Below are 18,366 nucleotides of genomic sequence, written 5' to 3'. Positions count from 1 at the left end.
CTGCCCTGTGCCCCTCCCCACTGCCCTGTGCCCAGCCCCGCCACCCGCGCCCCCGCCCTGCGCCCAGCCCCGCCGCCCTGCGCCCCTCCCCACTGCCCTGTGCCCCTCCCCACTGCCCTGTGCCTAGCCCCCACCCCTCCCCCTGACTTGGAAATATATCGGCCGTGCCTTCACTGTCGCTGGGGCCACATCCTGGAACTCCCTCCCTAACAGCACAGTGGGTGTACCTGCACCACTGCGGCTGTAATGGTTCAAAAAGGCAGCTCACCCCCACCTTGGCCGGATCTCCAATTGCTCATCAAGGGCTGAGGCCCCAACAGCTGCTGACACACTGCACAGCACCAGGGTCTGGGTATTGGATGTGGATTAACATGCAGGAGACCCGGTCATGGGGGGGGGGGGGGGGGGGGGGGGAAATAGCACGGCGGGTTGGGAGGGGGGTCACGGCGGGTTGGGAGGGGGGGGGGCACGGCGGGTTGGGAGGGGGTCACGGCGGGTTGGGAGGGGGTCACGGCGGGTTGGGAGGGGGTCACGGCGGGTTGGGAGGGGGTCACGGCGGGTTGGGAGGGGGTCACGGCGGGTTGGGAGGGGGTCACGGCGGGTTGGGAGGGGGTCACGGCGGGTTGGGAGGGGGTCACGGCGGGTTGGGAGGGGGGGGCACGGCGGGTTGGGAGGGGGGGGGCACGGCGGGTTGGGAGGGGGTCACGGCGGGTTGGGAGGGGGGCACGGCGGGTTGGGAGGGGGGCACGGCGGGTTGGGAGGGGGTCACGGCGGGTTGGGAGGGGGTCACGGCGGGTTGGGAGGGGGTCACGGCGGGTTGGGAGGGGGTCACGGCGGGTTGGGAGGGGGTCACGGCGGGTTGGGAGGGGGGCACGGCGGGTTGGGAGGGGGGCACGGCGGGTTGGGAGGGGGTCACGGCGGGTTGGGAGGGGGTCACGGCGGGTTGGGAGGGGGTCACGGCGGGTTGGGAGGGGGTCACGGCGGGTTGGGAGGGGGTCACGGCGGGTTGGGAGGGGGTCACGGCGGGTTGGGAGGGGGTCACGGCGGGTTGGGAGGGGGTCACGGCGGGTTGGGAGGGGGTCACGGCGGGTTGGGAGGGGGGGCACGGCGGGTTGGGAGGGGGTCACGGCGGGTTGGGAGGGGGTCACGGCGGGTTGGGAGGGGGTCACGGCGGGTTGGGAGGGGGTCACGGCGGGTTGGGAGGGGGTCACGGCGGGTTGGGAGGGGGGCACGGCGGGTTGGGAGGGGGGCACGGCGGGTTGGGAGGGGGTCACGGCGGGTTGGGAGGGGGTACGGCAGGTTGGGGGGGGTACGGCAGGTTGGGGGGGGTACGGCAGGTTGGGGGGGGTACGGCAGGTTGGGGGGGGTACGGCAGGTTGGGGGGGGTACGGCAGGTTGGGGGGGGTACGGCAGGTTGGGGGGGGTACGGCAGGTTGGGGGGGGTACGGCAGGTTGGGGGGGGTACGGCAGGTTGGGGGGGGTACGGCAGGTTGGGGGGGGTACGGCAGGTTGGGGGGGGTACGGCAGGTTGGGGGGGGTACGGCAGGTTGGGGGGGGTACGGCAGGTTGGGGGGGTACGGCAGGTTGGGGGGGGTACGGCAGGTTGGGGGGGGTACGGCAGGTTGGGAGGGTACGGCAGGTTGGGGGGGGTACGGCAGGTTGGGGGGGGTACGGCAGGTTGGGGGGGGTACGGCAGGTTGGGGGGGGTACGGCAGGTTGGGGGGGGTACGGCAGGTTGGGGGGGGTACGGCAGGTTGGGGGGGGTACGGCAGGTTGGGGGGGTACGGCAGGTTGGGGGGGTACGGCAGGTTGGGGGGGGTACGGCAGGTTGGGGGGGGTACGGCAGGTTGGGGGGGGTACGGCAGGTTGGGGGGGGTACGGCAGGTTGGGGGGGGTACGGCAGGTTGGGGGGGGTACGGCAGGTTGGGGGGGGTACGGCAGGTTGGGGGGGGTACGGCAGGTTGGGGGCGGTACGGCAGGTTGGGGGGGGTACGGCAGGTTGGGGGGGGTACGGCAGGTTGGGGGGGTACGGCAGGTTGGGGGGGGTACGGCAGGTTGGGGGGGGTACGGCAGGTTGGGGGGGGTACGGCAGGTTGGGGGGGGTACGGCAGGTTGGGGGGGGTACGGCAGGTTGGGGGGGGTACGGCAGGTTGGGGGGGGTACGGCAGGTTGGGGGGGGTACGGCAGGTTGGGGGGGGTACGGCAGGTTGGGGGGGGTACGGCAGGTTGGGGGGGTACGGCAGGTTGGGGGGGGTACGGCAGGTTGGGGGGGGTACGGCAGGTTGGGGGGGTACGGCAGGTTGGGGGGGGTACGGCAGATTGGGGGGGGTACGGCAGATTGGGGGGGGTACGGCAGGTTGGGGGGGGTACGGCAGGTTGGGGGGGTTCAGCTGGTTGGAGGGGGGGGGGGGAGGAATTCTGACCTTTTTGTGAAGAGCCTGGAAGTCTCGGTATCGTCGCTCGACCGAGTGTTTCCTCCCATTGTTCAAAACCTCCACTCGGAAAACCTGCAACAAGAAACAGCGTCAGAGACTCCAGCTTCAGGATGACTGCCCCGAGCCTCAGGACAGGGAGACTGACCGCCCTGAGCCTCATACAGGGAGACTGACCACCCCGAGCCTCAGGACAGGGAGACTGACCACCCCGAGCCTCAGGACAGGGAGACTGACCGCCCCGAGCCTCATACAGGGAGACTGACCACCCCGAGCCTCAGGACAGGGAGACTGACCACCCCGAGCCTCAGGACAGGGAGACTGACCGCCCCGAGCCTCAGGACAGGGAGACTGACCGCCCCGAGCCTCAGGACAGGGAGACTGACCGCCCCGAGCCTCAGGACAGGGAGACTGACCGCCCCGAGCCTCAGGACAGGGAGACTGACCGCCCCGAGCCTCAGGACAGAGAGCCTGACCGCCCCGAGCCTCAGGACAGGGAGCCTGACCGCCCCGAGCCTCAGGACAGGGAGACTGACCGCCCCGAGCCTCAGGACAGGGAGACTGACCGCCCCGAGCCTCAGGACAGGGAGACTGTCCGCCCCGAGCCTCAGGACAGGGAGACTGTCCGCCCCGAGCCTCAGGACAGGGAGACTGACCACCCCGAGCCTCAGGACAGGGAGACTGACCACCGCTAGCCTCAGGACAGGGAGGCTGACCACCCCGAGCCTCAGGACAGGGAGACTGAGCCCCGAGCCTCATACAGGGAGACTGACCGCCCCGAGCCTCAGGACAGGGAGACTGAACCATCCCGAGCCTCAGGACAGGGAGACTGACCACACCGAGCCTCAGGACAGGGAGACTGACCTCCCCGAGCCTCAGGACAGGGAGACTGACCGCCCCGAGCCTCAGGACAGGGAAACTGACCGCCCCGAGCCTCAGGACAGGGCGACTGACCGCCCCGAGCCTCAGGACAGGGCGACTGACTGACCACCCCGAGCCTCAGGACAGGGAGAGTGACCACCCCGAGCCTCAGGACAGGGAGACTGTCCACCCCGAGCCTCAGGACAGGGAGACTGACCACCCCGAGCCTCAGGACAGGGAGACTGACCACCCCTAGCCTCAGGACAGGGAGACTGACCACCCCTAGCCTCAGGACAGGGAGACTGACCACCCCGAGCCTCAGGACAGGGAGGTTGACGCCTCTGAAGCTCCAGCACCAATTTATCAACCCACCCTACCCCACCCCCTACCCCACACCCTAACCCCCAAAACCACCCCCCCCCTCCCCCACCCTAACCCCCCACCTCCACCCACTTTCCCCACCCTAACCCCCGACCCCACACCCTCCACTCCCACCCCCCTGCTCCCCATGCTCCCACTCCCACGCACCAACCCAATCCTCCACCCCCACATTCCCTGCTCTAACCCTCCCCACCCTGTAACCCCCCATCCTAATCGCACCCCCAACTCCCACCTTTACCATCCCCACCCCCTCCTCACCCCTCACCCCCCACCCCAGCCCCTCCCCACCCCAGCCCCTCCTCACCCCCCACTCCAGCCCCAGCCCCTCCCCACCCCCAGAACTAAACAGAGCCTGACAATCAGGTCAAATACCCCATTGAAGCAGCTCCCATCAAAACACTTCCTGCTTTATAACCCGATACAGCACCGTGTTGTCATGGTTATTAGCAAGGTCTCGCAACACGAGTTGCCATGACTACGTGCTGTATCTGTGCAAACAGATTCTCAACCAAATAAGTGGTGAATATCGGAGTGTTCAGATTGACCATTTAAAGTTTAAGTTTAGCAAAGCTTAGTTCGTCATCGCTGTCAGACCAGAGTAACTTTCACTGAAACATTTCAAACTGGCAACAAGAAGACAGACAGACAGACACACACTGACACACACTGACACACACTGACACACACACTGACACACACACTGACACACACACTGACACACACACACTGACACACACACACTGACACACACACACTGACACACACACACTGACACACACACCAGGCAGACATAGGCAGACACAGAGGCAGGGGTGGGGGAAGGAGATAGACAGAGGGAGGGAAAGGGAAGAGGCTGAGGGACAGAGTGAATCGGGAGCGGGGTCGGGGTGTTGAGGGAGGGAGGGAGGGAGGGTGTTGAGGGAGGGAGGGAGGGAGGGTGTTGAGGGAGGGAGGGAGGGAGGGTGTTGAGGGAGGGAGGGAGGGAGGGAGGGTGTTGAGGGAGGGAGGGAGGGAGGGAGGGTGTTGAGGGAGGGAGGGAGGGTGTTGAGGGAGGGAGGGAGGGAGGGGGCGATGAGGGAGGGAGGAAGGGAGGGGGCGATGAGGGAGGGAGGGAGGGAGGGGGCGATGAGGGAGGGAGGGAGGGAGGGGGCAATGAGGGAGGGAGGGGGCAATGAGGGAGGGAGGGGGCAATGAGGGAGGGAGGGAGGGAGGGGACGATGAGGGAGGGAGGGAGGGAGGGGGCGATGAGGGAGGGAGGGAGGGAGGGGGCGATGAGGGAGGGAGGGAGGGGGCGATGAGGGAGGGAGGGAGGGAGGGGGCGATGAGGGAGGGAGGGAGGGAGGGGGCGATGAGGGAGGGAGGGGGCGATGAGGGAGGGAGGGAGGGGGCGATGAGGGAGGGAGGGAGGGGGCGATGAGGGAGGGAGGGAGGGAGGGAGGGGGCGACAAGGGAGGGAGGGAGGGAGGGGGCGACGAGGGAGGGAGGGAGGGAGGGGGCGACGAGGGAGGGAGGGAGGGAGGGGGCGACGAGGGAGGGAGGGAGGGAGGGGGCGACGAGGGAGGGAGGGAGGGAGGGGGCGACGAGGGAGGGAGGGAGGGAGGGGGCGACGAGGGAGGGGGCGACGAGGGAGGGAGGGAGGGAGGGGGGCGACGAGGGAGGGAGGGAGGGAGGGGGCGACGAGGGAGGGGAGGGAGGAGGCGACGAGGGAGGGGAGGGAGGGAGGGGGGCGACGAGGGAGGGAGGGAGGGAGGGGGCGACGAGGGAGGGAGGGAGGGAGGGAGGGAGGGAGGGAGGGAGGGGGGCGATGAGGGAGGGAGGGAGGGAGGGGGCGACGAGGGAGGGAGGGAGGGAGGGGGCGACGAGGGAGGGAGGGAGGGAGGGAGGGAGGGAGGGGGCGACGAGGGAGGGAGGGAGGGAGGGAGGGGGCGACGAGGGAGGGAGGGAGGGGGCGACGAGGGAGGGAGGGAGGGGGCGACAAGGGAGGGAGGGAGGGAGGGGGCGATGAGGGAGGGAGGGAGGGAGGGGGCGATGAGGGAGGGAGGGAGGGAGGGGGCGATGAGGGAGGGAGGGAGGGAGGGGGCGATGAGGGAGGGAGGGAGGGAGGGGGCGATGAGGGAGGGAGGGAGGGAGGGGGCGATGAGGGAGGGAGGGAGGGAGGGAGGGGGCGATGAGGGAGGGAGGGAGGGAGGGGGCGATGAGGGAGGGAGGGAGGGAGGGAGGGGGCGATGAGGGAGGGAGGGAGGGAGGGAGGGGGCGATGAGGGAGGGAGGGAGGGAGGGAGGGGGCGATGAGGGAGGGAGGGAGGGAGGGAGGGGGCGATGAGGGAGGGAGGGAGGGGGCGATGAGGGAGGGAGAGAGGGAGGTGGCGAGGGAGGTAGGGAGGGAGGGAGGGAGGGAGAGAGGGGGCGATGAGGGAGGGAGGTAGGGAGGGGGCGATGAGGGAGGGAGGGAGGGGGCGATGAGGGAGGGAGGGAGGGGGCGATGAGGGAGGGAAAGGGCGATGAGGGAGGGAGGGAGGGAGGGAGGGGGCGATGAGGGAGGGAGGGAGGGAGGGAGGGGGCGATGAGGGAGGGAGGGAGGGAGGGAGGGGGCGATGAGGGAGGGAGGGAGGGATGGGGCGATGAGGGAGGGAGGGAGGGGGCGATGAGGGAGGGAGGGAGGGAGGGGGCGATGAGGGAGGGAGGGAGGGAGCGATGAGGGAGGGAGGGAGGGAGGGCGGGGGCGATGAGGGAGGGAGGGAGGGGGCGATGAGGGAGGGAGGGGGCGATGAGGGAGGGAGGGAAGGAGGGAGGGGGATATGAGGGAGGGAGGGAGGGAAGGAGGGAGGGGGCGATGAGGGAGGGAGGGAGGGAGGGAGGGAGCGATGAGGGAGGGAGGGAGGGAGGGGGCGATGAGGGAGGGAGGGAGGGGGCGATGAGGGAGGGAGGGGGCGATGAGGGAGGGAGGGAGGGGGCGATGAGGGAGGGAGGGAGGGGGCGATGAGGGAGGGAGGGAGGGGGCGATGAGGGAGGGAGGGAGGGGGCGATGAGGGAGGGAGGGAGGGGGCGATGAGGGAGGGAGGGAGGGGGCGATGAGGGAGGGAGGGAGGGGGCGATGAGGGAGGGAGGGAGGGGGCGATGAGGGAGGGAGGGAGGGGGCGATGAGGGAGGGAGGGAGGGGGCGATGAGGGAGGGAGGGAGGGGGCGATGAGGGAGGGAGGGAGGGGGCGATGAGGGAGGGAGGGAGGGGGCGATGAGGGAGGGAGGGAGGGGGCGATGAGGGAGGGAGGGAGGGGGCGATGAGGGAGGGAGGGAGGGGGCGATGAGGGAGGGAGGGAGGGGGCGATGAGGGAGGGAGGGAGGGGGCGATGAGGGAGGGAGGGAGGGGGCGATGAGGGAGGGGGCGATGAGGGAGGGAGGGAGGGGGCGATGAGGGAGGGAGGGAGGGAGGGGGCGATGAGGGAGGGAGGGAGGGAGGGGGCGATGAGGGAGGGAGGGAGGGAGGGGGCGATGAGGGAGGGAGGGAGGGAGGGGGCGATGAGGGAGGGAGGGAGGGAGGGAGGGGGCGATGAGGGAGGGAGGGAGGGAGGGAGGGAGGGGGCGATGAGGGAGGGAGGGAGTGAGGGGGCGATGAGGGAGGGAGGGAGTGAGGGGGCGATGAGGGAGTGAGGGAGGGAGGGAGGGAGGGAGTGAGGGGGCGATGAGGGAGTGAGGGAGGGAGGGAGGGAGGGAGGGGGAGGGAGGGAGGGGGGGAGGGAGGGAGGGAGGGGGCGATGAGGGAGGGAGGGAGGGAGGGGGCGATGAGGGAGGGAGGGAGGGAGGGGGCGATGAGGGAGGGAGGGGGCGATGAGGGAGGGAGGGAGGGAGGGGGCGATGAGGGAGGGAGGGAGGGAGGGGGCGATGAGGGAGGGAGGGAGGGAGGGGGCGATGAGGGAGGGAGGGAGGGAGGGGGCGATGAGGGAGGGAGGGAGGGAAGGGGCGATGAGGGAGGGAGGGAGGGAGGGGGCGATGAGGGAGGGAGGGAGGGAGGGGGCGATGAGGGAGGGAGAGAGGGAGGGGGCGATGAGGGAGGGAGGGAGGGAGGGGGCGATGAGGGAGGGAGGGAGGGAGGGGGCGATGAGGGAGGGAGGGAGGGAGGGGGCGATGAGGGAGGGAGGGAGGGAGGGGGCGATGAGGGAGGGAGGGAGGGAGGGGGCGATGAGGGAGGGAGGGAGGGAGGGGGCGATGAGGGAGGGAGGGAGGGAGGGGGCGATGAGGGAGGGAGGGAGGGAGGGGGCGATGAGGGAGGGAGGGAGGGAGGGGGCGATGAGGGAGGGAGGGAGGGAGGGGGCGATGAGGGAGGGAGGGAGGGAGGGGGCGATGAGGGAGGGAGGGAGGGAGGGGGCGATGAGGGAGGGAGGGAGGGGGCGATGAGGGAGGGAGGGGGCGATGAGGGAGGGAGGGGGCGATGAGGGAGGGAGGGGGCGACGAGGGAGGGAGGGAGCGACGAGGGAGGGAGGGAGGGGGCGACGAGGGAGGGAGGGAGGGAGGGAGGGAGGGGGCGACGAGGGAGGGGGCAACGAGGGAGGGGAGGGAGGAGGCGACGAGGGAGGGGAGGGAGGGAGGGAGGGGGCGACGAGGGAGGGAGGGAGGGAGGGGCGACGAGGGAGGGAGGGAGGGAGGGAGGGAGGGAGGGGGCGACGAGGGAGGGAGGGAGGGAGGGAGGGGGCGACGAGGGAGGGAGGGAGGGAGGGAGGGAGGGGGCGACGAGGGAGGGAGGGAGGGGGCGACGAGGGAGGGAGGGAGGGGGCGACAAGGGAGGGAGGGAGGGAGGGAGGGGGCGATGAGGGAGGGAGGGAGGGAGGGGGCGATGAGGGAGGGAGGGAGGGAGGGGGCGATGAGGGAGGGAGGGAGGGAGGGGGCGATGAGGGTGGGAGGGAGGGAGGGGGCGATGAGGGAGGGAGAGAGGGAGGTGGCGAGGGAGGTAGGGAGGGAGGGAGGGAGGGAGGTAGGGAGGGAGGGAGGGAGGGAGAGAGGGGGCGATGAGGGAGGGAGGGAGAGAGGGGGCGATGAGGGAGGGAGGTAGGGAGGGGGCGATGAGGGAGGGAGGGAGGGAGGGAGGGGGCGATGAGGGAGGGAGGGAGGGGGCGATGAGGGAGGGAGGGAGGGGGCGATGAGGGAGGGAGGGAGGGGGCGATGAGGGAGGGAGGGGGCGATGAGGGAGGGAGGGGGCGATGAGGGAGGGAGGGGGCGATGAGGGAGGGAGGGGGCGATGAGGGAGGGAGGGGGCGATGAGGGAGGGAGGGGGCGATGAGGGAGGGAGGGGGCGATGAGGGAGGGAGGGGGCGATGAGGGAGGGAGGGGGCGATGAGGGAGGGAGGGGGCGATGAGGGAGGGAGGGGGCGATGAGGGAGGGAGGGGGCGATGAGGGAGGCAGGGGGCGATGAGGGAGGCAGGGGGCGATGAGGGAGGGAGGGAGGGAGGGGGCGATGAGGGAGGGAGGGAGGGAGGGGGCGATGAGGGAGGGAGGGAGGGGGCGATGAGGGAGGGAGGGAGGGGGCGATGAGGGAGGGAGGGAGGGAGGGGGCGATGAGGGAGGGAGGGAGGGAGGGGGCGATGAGGGAGGGAGGGAGGGGGGGGCGATGAGGGAGGGAGGGAGGGGGCGATGAGGGAGGGAGGGGGCGATGAGGGAGGGAGGGAGGGAGGGAGGGGGTGAGGGAGGGAGGGAGGGAGAGAGGGGGAGGGAGGGAGGGAGGGAGGGGGCGATGAGGGAGGGAGGGAGGGGGCGATGAGGGAGGGAGGGAGGGAGGGGGCGATGAGGGAGGGAGGGAGGGGGCGATGAGGGAGGGAGGGGGCGATGAGGGAGGGAGGGAGGGGACGATGAGGGAGGGAGGGAGGGGGGCGATGAGGGAGGGAGGGAGGGGGGCGATGAGGGAGGGAGGGAGGGGGCGATGAGGGAGGGAGGGAGGGGGCGATGAGGGAGGGACGGGAGGGGGCGATGAGGGAGGGAGGGAGGTAGGGGGCAATGAGGGAGGGAGGCAGGGAGGGGGCAATGAGGGAGGAGGGAGGGAGGGGGCGAGGGAGGGAGGGAGGGGGCGAGGGAGGGAGGGAGGGAGAGAGGGAGAGAGGGGGCGGGGAGGGAGGGAGGGGGGCGATGAGGGAGGGAGGGAGGGGGGCGATGAGGGAGGGAGGGAGGGAGGGGGCGATGAGGGAGGGAGAGGGCGATGAGGGAGGGAGAGGGCGATGAGGGAGGGAGGGGGCGATGAGGGAGGGAGGGGGCGATGAGGGAGGGAGGGAGGGAGGGGGCGATGAGGGAGGGAGGGAGGGAGGGGGCGATGAGGGAGGGAGGGAGGGAGGGGGCGATGAGGGAGGGAGGGAGGGAGGGAGGGAGGTAGGGGGCGATGAGGGAGGGAGGGAGGGAGGGGGGCGATGAGGGAGGGAGGGAGGGATGGGGCGATGAGGGAGGGAGGGAGGGAGGGAGGGGGCGATGAGGGAGGGAGGGAGGGAGCGATGAGGGAGGGAGGGGGCGATGAGGGAGGGAGGGAGGGGGCGATGAGGGAGGGAGGGGGCGATGAGGGAGGGAGGGAGGGGGATATGAGGGAGGGAGGGAGGGAGGGAGGGGGCGATGAGGGAGGGAGGGAGGGAGGGGGCGATGAGGGAGGGAGGGAGGGAGGGGGCGATGAGGGAGGGAGGGAGGGAGGGGGCGATGAGGGAGGGAGGGAGGGAGGGGGCGATGAGGGAGGGAGGGAGGGAGGGGGCGATGAGGGAGGGAGGGAGGGAGGGGGCGATGAGGGAGGGAGGGAGGGAGGGGGCGATGAGGGGAGGGAGGGAGGGAGGGGGGCGATGAGGGAGGGAGGGAGGGAGGGGGCGATGAGGGAGGGAGGGAGGGAGGGGGGCGATGAGGGAGGGAGGGAGGGAGGGGGCGATGAGGGAGGGAGGGAGGGAGGGGGCGATGAGGGAGGGAGGGAGGGAGGGGGCGATGAGGGGAGGGAGGGAGGGGGCGATGAGGGAGGGAGGGAGGGGGCGATGAGGGAGGGAGGGAGGGGGCGATGAGGGAGGGAGGGAGGGGGCGATGAGGGAGGGAGGGAGGGGGCGATGAGGGAGGGAGGGAGGGGGCGATGAGGGAGGGAGGGAGGGGGCGATGAGGGAGGGAGGGAGGGGGCGATGAGGGAGGAGGGAGGGGGCGATGAGGGAGGGAGGGAGGGGGCGATGAGGGAGGGAGGGAGGGGGCGATGAGGGAGGGAGGGAGGGAGGGGGCGATGAGGAGGGGAGGGAGGGAGGGGGCGAGATGAGGGAGGGAGGGAGGGAGGGGGCGATGAGGGAGGGAGGGAGGGAGGGGGCGATGAGGGAGGGAGGGAGGGGAGGGGGCGATGAGGGAGGGAGGGAGGGAGGGGGCGATGAGGGAGGGAGGGAGGGAGGGGGCGATGAGGGAGGGAGGGAGGGAGGGGGCGATGAGGGAGGGAGGGAGGGAGGGGGCGATGAGGGAGGGAGGGAGGGAGGGGGCGATGAGGGAGGGAGGGAGGGAGGGGGGCGATGAGGGAGGGAGGGAGGGAGGGGGCGATGAGGGAGGGAGGGAGGGAGGGGGCGATGAGGGAGGGAGGGAGGGAGGGGGCGATGAGGGAGGGAGGGAGGGAGGGGGCGATGAGGGAGGGAGGGAGGGAGGGGGCGATGAGGGAGGGAGGGAGGGAGGGGGCGATGAGGGAGGGAGGGAGGGAGGGGGCGATGAGGGAGGGAGGGAGGGAGGGGGCGATGAGGGAGGGAGGGAGGGAGGGGGCGATGAGGGAGGGAGGGAGGGAGGGGGCGATGAGGGAGGGAGGGAGGGAGGGGGCGATGAGGGAGGGAGGGAGGGAGGGGGGCGATGAGGGAGGAGGGAGGGAGGGGGCGATGAGGGAGGGAGGGAGGGAGGGGGGCGATGAGGGAGGGAGGGAGGGAGGGGGCGATGAGGGAGGGAGGGAGGGAGGGGGCGATGAGGGAGGGAGGGAGGGAGGGGGGCGATGAGGGAGGGAGGGAGGGAGGGGGCGATGAGGGAGGGAGGGAGGGAGGGGGCGATGAGGGAGGGGGCGATGAGGGAGGGAGGGAGGGAGGGGGCGATGAGGGAGGGAGGGAGGGAGGGGGCGATGAGGGAGGGAGGGAGGGAGGGGGCGATGAGGGAGGGAGGGAGGGAGGGGGGCGATGAGGGAGGGAGGGAGGGAGGGGGGCGATGGGGAGGAGGGAGGGAGGAGGGGGCGATGAGGGAGGGAGGGAGGGAGGGGGCGATGAGGGAGGGAGGGAGGGAAGGGGCGATGAGGGAGGGAGGGAGGGAAGGGGCGATGAGGGAGGGAGGGAGGGGAGGGGGCGATGAGGGAGGGAGGGAGGGAGGGGGCGATGAGGGAGGGAGGGAGGGAGGGGGCGATGAGGGAGGAGGGAGGGAGGGGGCGATGAGGGAGGGAGGGAGGGAGGGGGCGATGAGGGAGGGAGGGAGGGAGGGGGGCGATGAGGGAGGGAGGGAGGGAGGGGGCGATGAGGGAGGGAGGGAGGGGGCGATGAAGGAGGGAGGGAGGGGGCGATGAGGGAGGGAGGGAGGGGGCGATGAGGGAGGGAGGGAGGGGGCGATGAGGGAGGGAGGGAGGGAGGGGGCGATGAGGTAGGGAGGGAGGGAGGGGGCGACGAGGGAGGGAGGGAGGGAGGGGGCGATGAGGGAGGGAGAGAAGGAGCGATGAGGGAGGGAGGGAGCGATGAGGGAGGGAGGGGGCGATGAGGGAGGGAGGGGGCGATGAGGGAGGGAGGGGGCGATGAGGGAGGGAGGGGGCGATGAGGGAGGGAGGGGGCGATGAGGGAGGGAGGGGGCGATGAGGGAGGGAGGGGGCGATGAGAGAGGGAGGGGGCGATGAGGGAGGGAGGGGGCGATGAGGGAGGGAGGGGGCGATGAGGGAGGGAGGGGGCGATGAGGGAGGGAGGGGGCGATGAGGGAGGGAGGGGGCGATGAGGGAGGAGGGAGGGATGGGGCGATGAGGGAGGGAGGGAGGGAGGGAGGGGGCGATGAGGGAGGGAGGGAGGGGGGCGATGAGGGAGGGAGGGAGGGGGCGATGAGGGAGGGAGGGGGGCGATGAGGGAGGGAGGGAGGGGGATATGAGGGAGGGAGGGAGGGAGGGAGGGGGCGATGAGGGAGGGAGGGAGGGAGGGGGCGATGAGGGAGGGAGGGAGGGAGGGGGGCGATGAGGGAGGGAGGGAGGGAGGGGGCGATGAGGGAGGGAGGGAGGGAGGGGGCGATGAGGGAGGGAGGGAGGGAGGGGGCGATGAGGGAGGGAGGGAGGGAGGGGGCGATGAGGGAGGGAGGGAGGGAGGGGGCGATGAGGGAGGGAGGGAGGGGGCGATGAGGGAGGGAGGGAGGGGGCGATGAGGGAGGGAGGGAGGGGGGCGATGAGGGAGGGGAGGGAGGGGGCGATGAGGGAGGGAGGGAGGGGGGCGATGAGGGAGGGAGGGAGGGGGCGATGAGGGAGGGAGGGAGGGGCGATGAGGGAGGGAGGGAGGGGCGATGAGGGAGGGAGGGAGGGGGCGATGAGGGAGGGAGGGAGGGGGCGATGAGGGAGGGAGGGAGGGGGCGATGAGAGGGAGGGAGGGAGGGGGCGATGAGGGAGGGAGGGAGGGAGGGGGCGATGAGGGAGGGAGGGAGGGAGGGGGCGATGAGGGAGGGAGGGAGGGAGGGGGCGATGAGGGAGGGAGGGAGGGAGGGGGCGATGAGGGAGGGAGGGAGGGAGGGGGCGATGAGGGAGGGAGGGAGGGAGGGGGCGATGAGGGAGGGAGGGAGGGAGGGGGCGATGAGGGAGGGAGGGAGGGAGGGGGCGATGAGGGAGGGAGGGAGGGAGGGGGCGATGAGGGAGGGAGGGAGGGAGGGGGCGATGAGGGAGGGAGGGAGGGAGGGGGCGATGAGGGAGGGAGGGAGGGAGGGGGCGATGAGGGAGGGAGGGAGGGAGGGGGCGATGAGGGAGGGAGGGAGGGAGGGGGCGATGAGGGAGGGAGGGAGGGAGGGGGCGATGAGGGAGGGAGGGAGGGAGGGGGCGATGAGGGAGGGAGGGAGGGAGGGGGCGATGAGGGAGGGAGGGAGGGAGGGGGCGATGAGGGAGGGAGGGAGGGAGGGGGCGATGAGGGAGGGAGGGAGGGAGGGGGCGATGAGGGAGGGAGGGAGGGAGGGGGCGATGAGGGAGGGAGGGAGGGAGGGGGCGATGAGGGAGGGAGGGAGGGAGGGGGCGATGAGGGAGGGAGGGAGGGAGGGGGGCGATGAGGGAGGGAGGGAGGGAGGGGGCGATGAGGGAGGGAGGGAGGGGAGGGGGCGATGAGGGAGGGAGGGAGGGAGGGGGCGATGAGGGAGGGGGCGAGGAGGGCGAGGGAGGGAGGGAGGGAGGGGGCGATGAGGGAGGGAGGGAGGGAGGGGGCGATGAGGGAGGGAGGGAGGGAGGGGGCGATGAGGGAGGGAGGGAGGGAGGGGGCGATGAGGGAGGGAGGGAGGGAGGGGGCGATGAGGGAGGGAGGGAGGGAGGGGGGCGATGAGGGAGGGAGGGAGGGAGGGGGCGATGAGGGAGGGAGGGAGGGAGGGGGCGATGAGGGAGGGAGGGAGGGAAGGGGCGATGAGGGAGGGAGGGAGGGAAGGGGCGATGAGGGAGGGAGGGAGGGAGGGGGCGATGAGGGAGGGAGGGAGGGAGGGGGCGATGAGGGAGGGAGGGAGGGAGGGGGCGATGAGGGAGGGAGGGAGGGGAGGGGGCGATGAGGGAGGGAGGGAGGGAGGGGGCGATGAGGGAGGAGGGAGGGAGGGGGCGATGAGGGAGGGAGGGAGGGGGCGATGAAGGAGGGAGGGAGGGGGCGATGAGGGAGGGAGGGAGGGGGCGATGAGGGAGGGAGGGAGGGGGCGATGAGGGAGGGAGGGAGGGAGGGGGCGATGAGGTAGGGAGGGAGGGAGGGGGCGACGAGGGAGGGAGGGAGGGAGGGGGCGATGAGGGAGGGAGGAGAAGGAGCGATGAGGGAGGGAGGGAGCGATGAGGGAGGGAGGGGGCGATGAGGGAGGGAGGGGGCGATGAGGGAGGGAGGGGGCGATGAGGGAGGGAGGGGGCGATGAGGGAGGGAGGGGGGCGATGAGGGAGGGAGGGGGCGATGAGGAGGGAGGGAGGGGGCGATGAGGGAGGGAGGGGGCGATGAGGGAGGGAGGGGGCGATGAGGGAGGGAGGGGGCGATGAGGAGGGAGGGGGCGATGAGGGAGGGAGGGGGGCGATGAGGGAGGGAGGGAGGGGGCGATGAGGGAGGGAGGGGGCGATGAGGGAGGGAGGGAGGGGGCGATGAGGGAGGGAGGGAGGGGGCGATGAGGGAGGGAGGGAGGGGGCGATGAGGGAGGGAGGGAGGGGGCGATGAGGGAGGGAGGGAGGGGGCGATGAGGGAGGGAGGGAGGGGGGCGATGAGGGAGGGAGGGAGGGGGCGATGAGGGAGGGAGGGAGGGGGCGATGAGGGAGGGAGGGAGGGGGCGATGAGGGAGGGAGGGAGGGGGCGATGAGGGAGGGAGGGAGGGGGCGATGAGGGAGGGAGGGAGGGGGCGATGAGGGGAGGGAGGGAGGGGGCGATGAGGGAGGGAGGGAGGGGGCGATGAGGGAGGGAGGGAGGGGGCGATGAGGGAGGGAGGGAGGGGGCGATGAGGGAGGGAGGGAGGGGGCGATGAGGGAGGGAGGGAGGGGGCGATGAGGGAGGGAGGGAGGGAGGGGGCGATGAGGGAGGGAGGGAGGGGGGCGATGAGGGAGGGAGGGAGGGGGCGATGAGGGAGGGAGGGAGGGGGCGATGAGGGAGGGAGGGAGGGAGGGGGCGATGAGGGAGGGAGGGAGGGAGGGGGCGATGAGGGAGGGAGGGAGGGAGGGGGCGATGAGGGAGGGAGGGAGGGAGGGGGCGATGAGGGAGGGAGGGAGGGAGGGGGCGATGAGGGAGGGAGGGAGGGAGGGGGGCGATGAGGGAGGGAGGGAGGGAGGGGGCGATGAGGAGGGAGGGAGGGAGGGAGGGGGGCGATGAGGGAGGGAGGGAGGGAGGGGGCGATGAGGGAGGGAGGGAGGGAGGGGGCGATGAGGGAGGGAGGGAGGGAGGGGGCGATGAGGGAGGGAGGGAGGGAGGGGGCGATGAGGGAGGGAGGGAGGGAGGGGGCGATGAGGGAGGGAGGGAGGGAGGGGGCGATGAGGGAGGGAGGGAGGGAGGGGGCGATGAGGGAGGGAGGGAGGGAGGGAGGGGGCGATGAGGGAGGGAGGGAGGGAGGGGGCGATGAGGGAGGGAGGGAGGGAGGGGGCGATGAGGGAGGGAGGGAGGGAGGGGGCGATGAGGGAGGGAGGGAGGGAGGGGGCGATGAGGGAGGGAGGGAGGGAGGGGGCGATGAGGGAGGGAGGGAGGGAGGGGGCGATGAGGGAGGGAGGGAGGGAGGGGGCGATGAGGGAGGGAGGGAGGGAGGGGGCGATGAGGAGGGAGGAGGAGGGGCGAGAGGAGGGAGGGAGGGAGGGGCGATGAGGGAGGGAGGGAGGGAGGGGGCGATGAGGGAGGGAGGGAGGGAGGGGGCGATGAGGGAGGGAGGGAGGGAGGGGGGCGATGAGGGAGGGAGGGAGGGAGGGGGCGATGAGGGAGGGAGGGAGGGAGGGGGCGATGAGGGAGGGAGGGAGGGAGGGGGCGATGAGGGAGGGAGGGAGGGAGGGGGCGATGAGGGAGGGAGGGAGGGAGGGGGCGATGAGGGAGGGAGGGAGGGAGGGGGCGATGAGGGAGGGAGGGAGGGAGGGGGCGATGAGGGAGGGAGGGAGGGAGGGGGCGATGAGGGAGGGAGGGAGGGAGGGGGCGATGAGGGAGGGAGGGAGGGAGGGGGGCGATGAGGGAGGGAGGGAGGGAGGGGGGCGATGAGGGAGGGAGGGAGGGAGGGGGCGATGAGGGAGGGAGGGAGGGAGGGGGCGATGAGGGAGGGAGGGAGGAGGGGGCGATGAGGGAGGGAGGGAGGGAGGGGGCGATGAGGGAGGGAGGGAGGGAGGGGGCGATGAGGGAGGGAGGGAGGGAGGGGGCGATGAGGGAGGGAGGGAGGGAGGGGGCGATGAGGGAGGGAGGGAGGGAGGGGGCGATGAGGGAGGGAGGGAGGGAGGGGGGCGATGAGGGAGGGAGGGAGGGAGGGGGCGATGAGGGAGGGAGGGAGGGAGGGGGCGATGAGGGAGGGAGGGAGGGAGGGGGCGATGAGGGAGGGAGGGAGGGAGGGGGGCGATGAGGGAGGGAGGGAGGGAGGGGGCGATGAGGGAGGGAGGGAGGGAGGGGGCGATGAGGGAGGGAGGGAGGGAGGGGGCGATGAGGGAGGGAGGGAGGGAGGGGGCGATGAGGGAGGGAGGGAGGGAGGGGGCGATGAGGGAGGGAGGGAGGGAGGGGGGCGATGAGGGAGGGAGGGAGGGAGGGGGCGATGAGGGAGGGAGGGAGGGAGGGGGGCGATGAGGGAGGGAGGGAGGGAGGGGGCGATGAGGGACGGGAGGGAGGGAGGGGGCGATGAGGGAGGGAGGGAGGGAGGGGGCGATGAGGGAGGGAGGGAGGGAGGGGGCGATGAGGGAGGGAGGGAGGGAGGGGGCGATGAGGGAGGGAGGGAGGGAGGGGGCGATGAGGGAGGGAGGGAGGGAGGGGGCGATGAGGGAGGGAGGGAGGGAGGGGGCGATGAGGGAGGGAGGGGAGGGAGGGGGGCGATGAGGGAGGGGAGGGAGGGAGAGGGGCGATGAGGGAGGGAGGGAGGGAGGGGGCGATGAGGGAGGGGGAGGGAGGGGGCGATGAGGGAGGGAGGGAGGGGCGATGAGGGAGGGAGGGAGGGGGCGATGAGGGAGGGGAGGGGGCGATGAGGGAGGGAGGGGGGCGATGAGGGAGGGAGGGAGGGAGGGGGCGATGAGGGAGGGAGGGAGGGGGCGATGAGGGAGGGAGGGGGCGATGAGGGAGGGAGGGAGAGGGGCGATGAGGGAGGGAGGGGGCGATGAGGGAGGGAGGGGCGATGAGGGAGGGAGGGGGCGATGAGGGAGGGAGGGGCGAGGGCGATGAGGGAGGGAGGGGGCGATGAGGGAGGGAGGGGGCGATGAGGAGAGGGCGAGAGGGAGGCGATGAGGGAGGGAGGGGGCGATGAGGGAGGGAGGGGGCGATGAGGGAGGGAGGGGGCGATGAGGGAGGGAGGGGGCGATGAGGGAGGGAGGGGGCGATGAGGGAGGGAGGGGGCGATGAGGGAGGGAGGGGGCGATGAGGGAGGGAGGGGGCGATGAGGGAGGGAGGGGGGCGATGAGGGAGGGAGGGGGCGATGAGGGAGGGAGGGGGCGATGAGGGAGGGAGGGGGCGATGAGGGAGGGAGGGGGGCGATGAGGGAGGGAGGGGGCGATGAGGGAGGGAGGGGGGCGATGAGGGAGGGAGGGGGCGATGAGGGAGGGAGGGGGCGATGAGGGAGGGAGGGGGCGATGAGGGAGGGAGGGGCGATGAGGGAGGGAGGGGGGGGCGATGAGGGAGGGAGGGGGCGATGAGGGAGGGAGGGGGGCGATGAGGGAGGGAGGGGGCGATGAGGGAGGGAGGGGGCGGATGAGGGAGGGAGGGGGCGATGAGGGGAGGCGAGGGGGGCGATGGAGGCGGAGGGAGGAGGGGGCGATGAGGGAGGGAGGGGGCGATGAGGGAGGGAGGGGCGAAGAGGGAGGGAGGGGCGATGAGGGAGGGAGGGGGCGATGAGAGGGCGATGGGGAGGAGGGGGCGATGAG

General features: G+C 72.3%; 1 protein-coding gene across 2 annotated transcripts in view; it reads right to left on the bottom strand.

The window, feature by feature from the left end:
• LOC140404315 (sorting nexin-24-like) overlaps positions 1-18,366 on the bottom strand; it is a 212,562-nt gene that overhangs the window by 43,458 nt on the left and 150,738 nt on the right. For both annotated transcript variants that reach the window (XM_072492680.1, XM_072492681.1), the window contains one exon: positions 2,424-2,507. In XM_072492680.1, coding sequence (XP_072348781.1) covers positions 2,424-2,507 — 84 coding nt within the window. The remainder of the gene's footprint in view (positions 1-2,423; positions 2,508-18,366) is intronic.

The sequence above is a fragment of the Scyliorhinus torazame genome, chromosome 30 (assembly GCF_047496885.1).
Source record: "Scyliorhinus torazame isolate Kashiwa2021f chromosome 30, sScyTor2.1, whole genome shotgun sequence".
NCBI classification, from domain to species: Eukaryota; Metazoa; Chordata; class Chondrichthyes; order Carcharhiniformes; family Scyliorhinidae; genus Scyliorhinus; species Scyliorhinus torazame.
This window is presented reverse-complemented; position numbering and strand designations above follow the sequence as displayed.